General features: G+C 43.1%; 1 protein-coding gene across 2 annotated transcripts in view; it reads left to right on the top strand.

The window, feature by feature from the left end:
- The window catches only part of LOC124859571 (sorbin and SH3 domain-containing protein 1), a 72,816-nt gene that overhangs the window by 50,735 nt on the left and 9,153 nt on the right, over positions 1–12,928 (top strand). For both annotated transcript variants that reach the window (XM_047352453.1, XM_047352452.1), the window contains exons 15-23: positions 458–636; positions 5,473–6,909; positions 8,722–8,786; positions 8,929–9,099; positions 9,879–9,925; positions 10,040–10,154; positions 10,470–10,595; positions 10,705–10,899; positions 11,113–11,634. In XM_047352453.1, the coding sequence (XP_047208409.1) occupies positions 458–636; positions 5,473–6,909; positions 8,722–8,786; positions 8,929–9,099; positions 9,879–9,925; positions 10,040–10,154; positions 10,470–10,595; positions 10,705–10,899; positions 11,113–11,634 (2,857 nt within the window). The remainder of the gene's footprint in view (positions 1–457; positions 637–5,472; positions 6,910–8,721; positions 8,787–8,928; positions 9,100–9,878; positions 9,926–10,039; positions 10,155–10,469; positions 10,596–10,704; positions 10,900–11,112; positions 11,635–12,928) is intronic.

The following is a 12,928-nucleotide window of genomic DNA, read 5'->3' as shown; positions in this document are numbered from 1 at the left end:
AAGAGCCTCTTGTCAAGGTAGGGTTGTATACATACATCACTTGTGCAACTGTTGTTTTTATCGTTTCTCTCAAAGCTGTCAGAGCCTTTTGCAGCATGAGTAACACATGACAGCATGAAGCTGGGAGGTATGCAGGTGCGTGGCAGGGACTGATGCACCACGTGGGAATGTTGAGGGGATATTTATAGAAATTCTCCTGTTGGCCTCCCTAGAATGCTGAAATATCTCTTGTAACTAGCATCCCAGCTTTGGCTTTTTCCCAGTCAAATTACTGCATGACCCACAAGTACGTGAAAACAGAATTTACCCCAACATTCCCTTAATGAGGCCCATATGACAGCTCATTAGCTGCTTAGACTGCCGCTGTTTATGATTAAAACATGTAACCAAGCAGCACTGAATGCAACCGGCTGTACTTAATTCACTTTTATCCCTCTTTGTCCCATTTGCAATCCAGCTCCTCAAGCAAGTCTGGACACAACGAGGTGGAGAAGGACAGTGGCTCATCCACAAGTGAGCCTGTGGCTCCAGAATGCGACCGACATGTTTACAAGAGCGTCCTGGAGGGCGGTGACATTCCCTTACAGGGCCTGCGGGCTCTGAACAAGCGCCATGGAAGTTCTTCCTCCTCTAAAGGTAGGATGCTAGCTATCATATGTCCCTTAACATGAAACGTGGATCTATTTGGGTAGACTGCACCTCAGGGGTGTTACGGCCTTTCAAGCTGAGACGGAGCCAGAGCTGCAGATGTTGGAATCTGTTAAAATTTCCAGACAGGGATGCATGTGTTTCTCTCTTCCTTTCCGTTGGAATACACACAGCGTCTCTGCTATCAAAGTGCACAGCATCGGCCAATCATATCACAGCATTCATTATTCCAACAGCAGCTTTTGGTTTGATGCCTACAGCTGCCTTTCCAAAAATACAGAAAATCATGAAAACGTTTATTTATTTCAGTAATTCAGCTTAAAAAGTGCAAATCTTAAAAGATAGATTCATCGTACTCAGAGTGATATATTTCAGTTGCCTATTTCAGCCCATGAGTGCTCAAGCAACAAGGATAACCATAGCCTTGATACGATAGTGAACCAAATCCTATTCAAGAGCAGCTAATGAAATTAAAATTTTCAAAAAATTAAAATATTACATAAGACCAATAAAATGCTGCGATGGACTGGCGACCTGTCCAGGGTGTACCCTGGCACCAGCTTCCCCACGACACACTATGGAAGAAGCGGTAGAAAACGACTGACTGACTCACTGGCCAATAAAATGATTTTTAACACATCAGAATCAGCTGAAAGGCTATGTTATGTCTGTGTTACGCCTACACAGTCTTGTGGTAGAGTACTGACTTGACAGTTGTCCACTAGGCTGCCACTGCCACCCTCCACAAGAGGTCAATGAATAAACTGGATGCTTACAGATACATAAGGTACATAAGCAACAGGGATATTTATGTATTTTTGATACATAAATATCTGCCTACTGAAAAGTATTTACACGTACTGTGCAGGATTCTCACTTAATACTTGGTCGGCGCTCCTTTTGCAAGAAATCCTTCTGTAAAATGAAATCAGCATCTATCAGCTCTGTAAAATTATCTGGTAAGATGGCTATTCTGACTTTGGACTTGATAAAACATGGAGAACCAACACCAGCAGATGACATGGCACTCGAATCATCACTGACTGTGAAAAGTTCACACTGGACTTCATGCAACGTCTTCCAAACTTCCTGACCTTCCCGATGAAATGCTAAATTTGCTTTTATTTAAACAGAGGACTTTGGACCACTGAGCAACAGTCCAGTCTTTCACTTTGCTCTAAAGCTCAAGACCCTTCTGCCGTTGTCTCTAATTCAGAACAGCCTTAACTCAAAGAATCTCACAGTTGTACTCCATGTCATGGATAGCCCGTTTTATATCTAATGGCAACTTATTTCAGAGTTTGAGTGCCCTGACAGCAAACTCCCATTCTCCTCTTAGCCTGAGCCTAGTTTTCAGGACAATCAAGGTCAGACCTTTTGGACAAAGATGGAACATAAGGCTGAAGAACGTCAGAGTGGTGCAGTAGAGCACAGCCATTCAAACATTTGTGGGTCCAGATGGGAGCAGACAGAATTAGGGATACATTTTCACTCTGTGCACCCGTAGCAACATGCTAAAATAACTGCTGATGCGAAGGGAAAGCTTAGCTAACCACAGCCTTAAGAACACTGCAATAATCCAGATTATTTGTTATAAATGCATAAATAAAAAGGTATGGCCTTGGCAGATCAGGCTTTGAATCACTATTGCTTGTACACCTTTTTCTACCACAGTTTTTCTTTCCGTTGAACTTTCCATTACTATGCAAGGATACAGCACATGCGAAACAGCCAGCTTCTTCAGCATTAACCTTAGGTGACTTACAGTCCTTGTGGAGGATGTAAGTAACTGACTGCTGGAAAACTGTCAAGTCAGCAGTCTTTCTTATGATTATGTAGGCCTTGACATCAAAAATCCTTCTTTTAATGGTCTTCTGGCATATTAGAATTTTCTAACAAACTGAAATGTTGGTTCTTATTAGGCTGTCTTAAACAGGCTTTGCTTCACAATCCTCTCAAGGCTGCGCTTATTCCTGCTCGACAGTTTTTCTGCCCACTTAACTTTACATTAACATGCTTGAATACAGCACTCTGAATAACCAGCTCCTTTATCGATGAGCTTTTGTGTGTTACTCTCCTTGTGGAGGGTGTCAATGACTGTCTACTGGACAAACGTTGAGCCAGATTCACTTTTTGAAATTGACTTTCTGAAATAAATTAACTTTCTCACAATATTTTATTTTATTTTTATGCAACCGTAGATCTTCTCATGCGCTTTGTAAAACTCATGGAGGGTCTGAAGTTGTCTTGTTAAGTGGCTGAAATCTAACAGTGTGGATTTATCCCTCCCCTGCTGCCCCAGCTGTTAGTTAACAGTCTCCAGGCAGGCTTAGGGCGAACCTTCAGAGTGTTCTAGAGCCAGGGAGCAGAGAGGGTATGGATGAGGAGGTCCAAGTGAGATAAACAGAGCTCTGAGATAAACAGGAGGGGACACAGAGGGTGGGCATGCATGAGGAAGTCAGCTGTCAGTGTGGGGTCAGGAGCTGGAATGCCAGAGCCCACAGTGAAGGAGAGACGACTGGGGGTGGAAGAGAGAGGAGATATAAGGAGGGGACACTTTGACCCAGTGTACTGAGTTGGGTAAACATACAACAGTAACCACTTTTAAAGTACGACTCCAGTACATTTTGGATGACAGTTCAAAACATTGATTCTTTTAAGCAGATTTGGAGCTAAGTTGTCTAAAAATCGCCCATCCAGTCAACTGACTAACATGCTTCTCTCTGAACTCCTGCCTGAGGCACCACCTTGGTCATTTGAGTCACTTGCTGCTCATGAAACAGAAGAGTTGAGAAAAAATAAGCTCCAAAAAAGTCAAAAATCAGACCCTTAGTCATGTGTTTCAGTCTTACGCTCACAAAACCCACAAAAAAATCTATTTTTACCAAAAAACAAACTGACTCTCTTGTTGGATGGCTCTTATGGCCAGGATAGTGACTCCTTACTCGCCATATGCCATGAATAAACCACAGAGTCATCCTCCTTAGTGTGTTTTCCTGACAGATTTGAATGTGGCAGATCTGCTACCCATTCCACAGCGGAGCCTCACAGCATGTGAAAGTGTTGTGTCATTTCCCTGCACCATCTGGATTGCAGTCACAAGCCTGCTTTCACCAGGAACTGACACAAGCTTCCCTAAGAGGATTTTAACAAACATGATAACTATAGGGCGGTTGGTTCTGGGTGTATTTTTAATTCACAAAACCGTAGGGAAGCAGCATAATAAGAGCTTTGTTTGCAGATTCTGCAAACATCAAACAATAGAAAGTTTTGTCTAAGAGTTAATGCAACATTCAGTGTGTTGCACAAGTATTCAGAAAGTTTAACTTTCTTACCTTATAAAACCATCATTTTTATGACTTTCTTTCAACTTTCAACAACAGCTTTCTTCTTTCCACTCTTTCATCAAGGACGGATTTGTGGAGTTCACAACTACTAGTTGCCCAGATTCCCCCACCTGAGGTGTGCATCTCTGCAGCCCCTCCAGAGTTACCACGTGCCTCATGGCTGCTTCTCTGATTAATGCTCTCCTTACTTGGTCTATAAGTTCAGGAGGACGTCCATGTCTTGGTAGGTCTGTAATTGGTCCATCCTTTCTCCATGTTCAGATGATGGATTGAACAGAGCTCTGTGAGATCTTCGTCTTGGTATTTTGTTTTAGAACCTAACCCTGCTTTAAACATCTCCACAACTTTCTCTCTGACCTGTCTGCTGTGTTTCCTGGTCTTCATGATGCTGTTTGTTCTCTAACAAACATCTGAGGCCTTCACAGAACAGCTGCATTTATACTGGGATTAAATTATGCCCAGATGGAGTGTAATAATTCATAATGTGACTTCTGAAGGCAAGTGGTTGAATTGGATTTTATTTACTAGCATCAGAATAAAGAGGGCTGAATAAATATACATGTCACACTTTACAATTTTGTATTTGTAAAAAAATTAATCTTACTTGGAGAGCATTAATCAGAAGCAGTCAAAAGGCTCTGGGTTACTCTGGAGGAGCTGCCGCGATCCCCAGCTCACGTAGGAGAATCTGAAGACTGGACAAATAATAGTCATGCACTCTAAAAATTAAGGGACTACATTGTTAAAAGAAAGGCATAATAAGTTTTCAATGTACCACAAGCTGTGTAGGAAAAAATAAGAAATATTACACAAAATTCTGCAACAGTAAACATGTCGAAGAAGATGATCTGGTCAGACGAGACCAAAAGTGAATTATGTGGCAGAAAACTAATACTTCACATCACCATGAAGGCACCATCCCTCCATAAAATATGATGGTGGCAGCATCATGCTCTGGGGATGCTTCATTTCAGCAACCTTTTCCTTTTTACTTCACAATTACTCATTACTTTGTTTTTTCAATCACATAAAATCCCCCAAAAGGTACATTGAAGGTTGTGGTTGATACAGGACCAATACTTATGCAAGCCACTGTATATATGACATATTTTTGATACTGCAACTAGTTTTAGATGTTTAGATGTAACCTCCAACATCACATAACATTTCATGGCATATAGCTGTTTTAATTCTGTCTGTTCCCTCGTTGTGTTGATGATACAGGTTCCTGTCAGCAAGTTCTTTTTTTACTGGTTCCATTTTCAGGAAGCATTACCACGCAGTATCATGATGTTAGTAAAACAGTCATCTCTACTTGATGCACAGAGCATCAAGTCGGCTTCTTCTCATGCACTTTTGTAGGAATTTGGTTTTTTAACTTAGAAATGTGGCTAACTGTTTTAGTGTGTATGTGTGTAAACTTGTGATCATTGTAATCTAATATCTTGTTTATTCTGTTGTCCTGCATGCTTGCCAGTGGATTATAAAGGTGGGAATGGCTATATAATTTCACCTTGCTCCTCTGTAAATAGTCGAACGGTTCTTGCCGGTAATGAAATAGGTGACCAGTGTAAGAGTAAGAAGTCCCTATCTGCTGCCAAAGCCTGCATACCCCAGATCCTGCCCTCCAAGTTCAAGCCCAAGCTGTTGCCACCCAGTGGTGACAGTCAGGACAGCAGGAGTGATGCTGTCAGACCACCAAAGGCCCACAGCTGTGAGGATATCTACACAGTGCACTGCAACGAAGCAGAGGAAGAGGAGAGCACTCAGCAATCAGACTTTAAGCCGGGCTGTGGCAGTGAGTGCAGTGACGGCCTCAGGAATGTCTCCCCTGCCATCCGGAGGAGCGCATCCGAGTTCTCCAGCCTGTACAGGTCCATGCATCACATCCAGCGACCCAGCTCCGCTGGCTGCAGCCCCCATGGCAGCGTCCGCAGCCTGACCTCTCTTTTTGAGAAGGCAAAGGGAGACGGCGAGGGGTCAGAGGCAGTGGACGACGAGAACGTTCGACGGGACAACGTGTCATCACGGGTCAGTGAGTTTGAAATGATTATTCAGCGGTCCAGCTTTACTCCCAGCCGCTCTTCCTCCCTGCCCACCCTGCACTCCAGCCAAAACCGCAGCCCCAACCACAGTCCCTCCCATCCCTGCATGGCGTCTGCCGTATCAGCTGAGGCCCTTCTGGTAGCTGATGCCACAAAGACAGATGTTTGCACTCTGGTGGAGGCAGAGGGCAGAGACTTCAGGATTTCTTCACCAGAGAAATTTACCGTGGATGAGGCTGCTTCCTCCTCAGGGGATGGACATAATAACAGGACTGAGTCCCCCTGTAACACTGAGGCTGAAGTAGAGCAGATCTTCAGTAAAAATCTTCAAGAATGTGTCCACCAAAGTGCCAGTAAATCAAAAACTCCTTCTGCATCCCCCCCAAGGCAGAACCATCTCCACCACCACTACCATCACCACCTTCTGCACCACTTAAACAATCAGATTCTTCTCAAGCCCAGTAAATGCAAAGGCTCCTGCCCAGCGTCCTACACCCGCTTCACCACTATCCTACGTCACGAGAGGCAGCAGGCCATCGTACAGCAAGAGAAGCCAACAGTTTCGGAGAAGAAGGCCATGCTGCCTGGAAACCTCTTCCTTATGGGCCCGGCCCCCTTCAGGTTACGGAAGAACCTGCAGTCTCACCAAACTCGAAGGACACTCTTAGCCACCAGGGTGACGGCAGGCCCCCAGAGACCCGCCAGTCTGTCGCCAGAACCCAGGCCCCTCATCCCCCTGCGGCTTTCCTCCTTGGAGGTTCTTGAGAAGCTGAATAACGAGGAGGGCAGCAGGAGCAATCGGCTGAGTAACGGGCAGGTCTTTGACGCCAACGGGAACCTGCTGCAGCCGCTGGCAGCTCACCACAGAGGTTGCTAACTCCATCCCTTTCAATGCTGTCACCCTCTCCCTCTGTGGTCTCTCATTGATCTTCACCTCGTGTCCTTTTTTCTCCACCAAGCAACACCACGTCCTCCATTTCTAGTCTGTGTGGTGTGTTTAAGTGACAGGGAATTGTCCATCTCATTCTGAGTGTGCTGTTTGGAGCTCTTCCATTTTCACTGTGAATGGGTACACTCATCCAAACACTTCACTGACTTTAGGAGGTTCAGGAAGCCTTTGGTAATGTATATAAATCCTCTGGACATCAGATTAGAGTTGTATGCATGAGTCCTAAAGGCTGCTAAAGCATTACATCGATACAAGTTGTAGTTTGTATTTATTACATTATGACGATGTAATGCTGAAGCCATGACTATGGGTGCTTTACATTACACATAAATGCCTGCCCTATATTAAAAAACACCTACCTGACATTCACTTGAAAAGTAAAAGGAAAACATTAAGACACAGTGAATATAAAAAGTCTTCACGCTGCTAAAATGCCCGCTTTTTGTGATGTAAAATATGAGACAATGATGAATCATTTCTGAAACTTTTCACCCTTAATGCGCCCTTTGACTCAAACTGCAAAAAATAAATGAAACATGGTTGCACAACTATGGATGTGGCTGTTTGTCAGCCTGCATCTACTTTCATAACCTTCAGTCTCATGTCACAGCAAAAGCCATGGTCCACAGAACCCATCAGAGGGATGTCATTGTCAAATACATCACTTTTTTAGACCATAATTCTAAATTGTGTTTCGTGCAAAACTACCAAGCACGTCACCAAAATAACACCATTCCCACAGTGAAGCATGGTGGTGGCAGCATCATGCTTCACCATTCCCACATCGTGGCTTCTGCTGGAAAGCGTTACCACGACAACGAGCCAGAACCCAGACTTGAATCTGATCCTAAGAGAGAGATACCGGGAGATGCCTTCACAATCTGACAGATTTGTTGAGCTGTTGCAAAGAAGGCTGGGATGATATTGGCAAGTCAAGACATGCCATGCTGATAAATTCCTACCAAAAAGACTTGAGTCCTGTTACAAAATGAAAAGGTTCTTCAGCAAAGTATTAGTTCAGGGTGTGCAACCACGTTATTTTATTGTTTTATTCCTCTCTAAAAGATTGCAGTTATTTTTACAATTGAGTTGAATGGGTCAAAGGTCACAAGAAACGCTGAGAGAATTTTTGAAATGACTTTTCAGGCATTTTAGCAGAGGCCTGCAGACTTTTCATATCCAATATAACCTTTCATAACTAATACATTTCTATAATATTTTTTTTATCCCATAATTATTTTCTTTTGGACACATCATCTATCCTTACTTCCCAAACAGATGAGATAGTTCCTGTTTGGACATCAGTAGATGTTTAACATGCTTCTTCATGGGACGCAGTGAAACATCTATGTTTGCACGGGGAGAAATTAAGGAAATTAATGGAAATTTTGGATGCTGGTTGGTCAGTCATCATCAATATTTTCATGATGTCATGTTGATTTCTCATTTTTTACTGCAGGTTACAGAAGATGTCATTTTTTTAATCTGCATTTGCTCATTGTTTTCATCCCTTTATGCATGCGGATACATTTCTGGCTTTTTTGCAGTGTTATTTATGTTTCTGGTAGTCATTGGATGTATGCATGGTTATAATTGTATTTCTTTTCATTCAGTTGACTGGAATTGAGGAGGTGACTGCAATATCACCACCTTTTGTTTAAAAGTGTTGTTTTTTTGTTTAGTTAGTTTACCATAAAGTTGGCAATGAAATTATTTTGTTATTTTTTGTCAGACCCCTCCCCAGCTCACGAGGAAAGCCAGGATGAAGCGTTGAGAAAGCGTCATGGGGACAAAGAGGTAATTCATCTCTAAAATGTATCCACATTTCTTGAAAATTAACGTGCGCCCAGATAAGACTAGAAAACGTTCCACCTGTAGAAATGCAGAGGAACTTCATTTCCAGCTAGAGGAAAAACCTTTCTGTCTGGTTTCTTGACAGAAAATCCTGGAGGAGCAGCGCCGACTGAAACGGGAGCAGGAAGAGGCCGACATTGCGGCCAGGAGACACACAGGCATTGTGCCGACCCACCACCAGTTCATCACCAACGAGCGTTTCGGAGATCTGCTCAACATCACAGATAATGCCGAAAAAAGGAAATCAGGCATCGAGGTACAATGCAGGGCCAAGTCTTATCACCTCTGTTAGCAGGAAGGGGGAGGGAGGCATGTCTTCAGCTTCTGTGTGAGGCTAAGAGCTGCGACGGTGGGGGACCTTCTGCAGGCACGGATGACTCACTCCAGTTAGACTAAAATGTGTGATAAGAGGAGCTAAAGCCAAAACATGATGAGTTTAGCATCAAATATGTAGGGCTTACATTACTGTTTAAGGTATTTAGATGTGCTGCACACTACAAAATAATTCACACTCCTGCTAAAGATGCGTCAGAAATCTCTCTTTAAGTAGCTCAACCTTGTGAAATCGTATAGAAGACTAAGTGCTGTTCTACAAAAGGTGGTTGTAACAAGCATTAACGTGACACAGTATTTTCAGCCAACTAACAAATGTGCTCCTTTTTATGCTGGTGCAATAAAAGATGGATTTTTACACATTTTAACCAGGGGGGCAGTTAATGTGGAGGGATCTGTAAATTACTGTTCACTGAGCATCCTCCAGAGGTAAAGTCACATCCTTCCTGTCAGTACTGGAACATTTATGTTCAGCGAGGGCAGTGAAACGGGCTTCATAGACAACAGAAAACACATATAAAACTCACAATAAGACCCAGAATCTGCTGCTCACCAAGTAGGAGCCCAGGAAAAACAAGCTAAATTAAATATTGTGAAATACTTTAAGAAAGTTTTGAGTTTTATGTATAAAGAATGATGATGCTTGTGATCACAGCCATAAAAATGAAGGGTTACCCAGAATTTGTTTTCATTTCTACACAGAGAACTCCTGCCATGGCACGTTTTGACTTCAGAGCAGAATCCCTCAAGTAGGTGAAAATGATCAGAACTATAATAATTAACTGTGTGTTTAATGTTGTTGCTACAAAAACCTAAACTAAAAAAGTCCAATCATTTATTTAGCTATTGTTTGTATTTTTCAGGGAATTGCCGTTTCAGAAGGGGGATATTGTGTACATTATCCGACAAGTCGATCAGAACTGGTATGAAGGCGAACATCATGGAAGAGTTGGCATCTTCCCACGAAGTTACGTTGAGGTTGGTTTTATTCCTCATCAACGAAACTCTTACAAGAGCACCCCAATTAATCAGAATGTCACTTTAAAGTTATTTCATTGAAAAAGTGGAGCTCATATATAATACAGGCTCATTGCAAACAGACATTTACAGGCGTTTTTTCAATTTAATTTTGATGGCTATAAAAACCTAAATAACAATCCTCATATAAGACATAAAAACAATAGATAAGGAGTTTTTAACACAGAAATATGTGCCTACAGAAAGTATGTCTTATGACCCTGTGTTGGGTGGCTGAGGTACGCCGTCTCCGACTGTCTTGTCTTGTTTATGTAGCTCCTCCCTCCGACAGAGAAAGCCCAGCCAAAGAAAAGTGTCCCAGTGCAGGTACTGGAGTATGGAGAAGCAGTCGCCCGCTTTAACTTCAAAGGGGACACAGTGGTGGAGATGTCCTTCAGAAAGGTGAATTAGCTGTCTTTAGTCTTCTCTGACTAGATGCTTGTTAAAACAGATCGGCTATGTTTTGGATATTTTTATCCAAATGTTCTGAAGCTTCTTCATGTTTCTGCAGGGTGAGCGGATCACATTGATTCGCAGAGTTGATGAGAACTGGTATGAGGGGAAAGTTTCTGGCACTAATCGGCAGGGCATTTTCCCCGTCACCTACGTAGAAGTCCACAAACGACCCCGCGTCAAAAACGGGGTGGACTACCTGGATCCTCCAGTCAGCCACTCGCCGCAGCGCAGCACCAACGCATCTCCTCAGGTGAGGAATCAGCCAAATGGATTCTGTTTTAAGGTCATAAATATCCATGCATACAGTGGACAAAAACTATTATTTCAGAATGTTATTCCAGATATTCCTTCATTTCTGCTGTGTTCACTTCATCACTCTTTGGGGTTTTGTCTCATCCTTTATATTTTTTCCTTCTCTTATCCCATTTTCCTCGTACCATCATCTTCCTGCTGCACTAAAAAGCTCTATCGTAACCGTCTGACCACCTCCCCCCTCCCTCTCCCCCGTTCCTCCCGTCGCTCCATATCACCTGAGGTCCATGCTGTCTCCTCTGAATGGATCTCCCTGACCGTAGGAGGTGGGAGCCCTCCCGCTGCCCCGACCCCGCCCCTGCCACCGCTGCCCACTGTGTCCTACCGCTGGGGCGAGTACCTGCCCCCACCTTACTCTGCCAGCCCTGTGCCCAATGTCTCCGGCAGCCCATATTGTATCTCCCCCATGGCTTCACCATCTGCCTCTCCTCTGCCCCCGCCTTACCCACCGAGGCCCAACTCAGCCACTCCCTTCCTCACTTTTACTCCACCTCAGGGGGAGGACCTGCTGCTCTCCCTTTTCTCACCTCACCTCTCACGCAGTGTGAGCCCCAGTAGTGGGCCGGTGCTGGAGGGCTGGCTGAGGGGGGAGAAGGAGCTGAACGAGGGGGAGAGCATTGAAGGGGACATGGGCCGAGCAGCCCTGGGAAGCAGACAAAATAGCCCTGCAGAGGTATCTTCTGCATGATGTGTGATGTTCGCCCTGGGAAATGGGCTCTTGGTCACTGTTTTCTAGAGTAGCTGTTCTGACGAGTTTATGTGAATGTTGTTTTGAAGTGTGCAATTAACTTGTGCAGTGCCTTTCAAAATTATTCGTAACCCCTTAAACTCTTTCACATTTTACTACATTACAGTCACAAACCTTCCTGTATTTTGTTGAGATTTGATGTGAGAAAGCAACATAAATTAGAGCGTGTTTGAGAAGTGGTAGGAAAATAACACATGACTACATTTTGTTTAAACAGAAAAATCAGAAAATAGGGGCGATTAGGCCCTTTTAGTGGAATACAATAAATTTATGAATTGACTTCAATTATTAAAAAAAAAATTAGAATCTGCAGCCAGACTTGAAAATTGAGATGGTCTCCATCCAATCTGACTGAACTTGAGCTATACAGCAAAGAAGAATTGGGAAGAATTCAGTCTGTAAATGTTCAGTGTATATAAATGCATGCTACACTTTTTAAATTTTTATTTAGTTAATGTTTTTGAAAATCATTCATAATTTTCTTTCTGTTCCCCAAATATGCATTATTTTCTGTTGGCCTACCACATAAAATCTCAAATAAAACACACTGAATTTTGTGGTTGTAACGTGACCAAATAAAGAAATGTTCAAGGGGTGGGAATAATTTAGCAAGGCACTATGGACTTGACCTGTAGCTCCACAGAGTTAAAGATCTGCTGGTCTAATAAAAGAGTGAGTATGTAACGGGTCACGTTGCTCACAGTCTGCAAGTCTGCATGTTGTTGTGTGCACTTCTAACATTCAGTGGTTTTGCGGTGTTGGTGTGCCTGTATTTCATAGCTGTGAAGGACTTTAAGGAGAGGAATGGTTCCAGTTCTGACATGATGCCTTAAAAATTACTCTGACAAGAACATGGAGAGACTGATGCTAACACAACATGCTAGCCACCTTCTGTGCATTGCTCAGGTTGTCTTAGTAAACTTCACATGATCAGGACAGACTTTTTGTTTTAGCTGTATGGTCGCACTATTATTATTTCACATAAACCCTCACTGAAAATGCCAACCTTGCATTTTTAAGACTGATCTGCTTCTCATTTTGCTTAAATTATTCTGACATTTATGCCGCGCTGCTTCTCTTCCGTGCAAAGGTGCAAACGCTTAGCTGCCACAAATGTTGGAAGTTTATTTGTTGGTGACCATTTATAGGTTTCATGTGTAGGATCCTGTTATAGCGACATTGGCACAGGGTAACGCATACTGACAGGTTTCAGCTTAAT

The sequence above is a fragment of the Girardinichthys multiradiatus genome, chromosome 22, assembly GCF_021462225.1.
Source record: "Girardinichthys multiradiatus isolate DD_20200921_A chromosome 22, DD_fGirMul_XY1, whole genome shotgun sequence".
NCBI classification, from domain to species: domain Eukaryota; kingdom Metazoa; phylum Chordata; class Actinopteri; order Cyprinodontiformes; family Goodeidae; genus Girardinichthys; species Girardinichthys multiradiatus.
The sequence above is the reverse complement of the archived record's forward strand: the minus strand, read 5'-3'. Positions and strand labels throughout refer to the sequence as shown.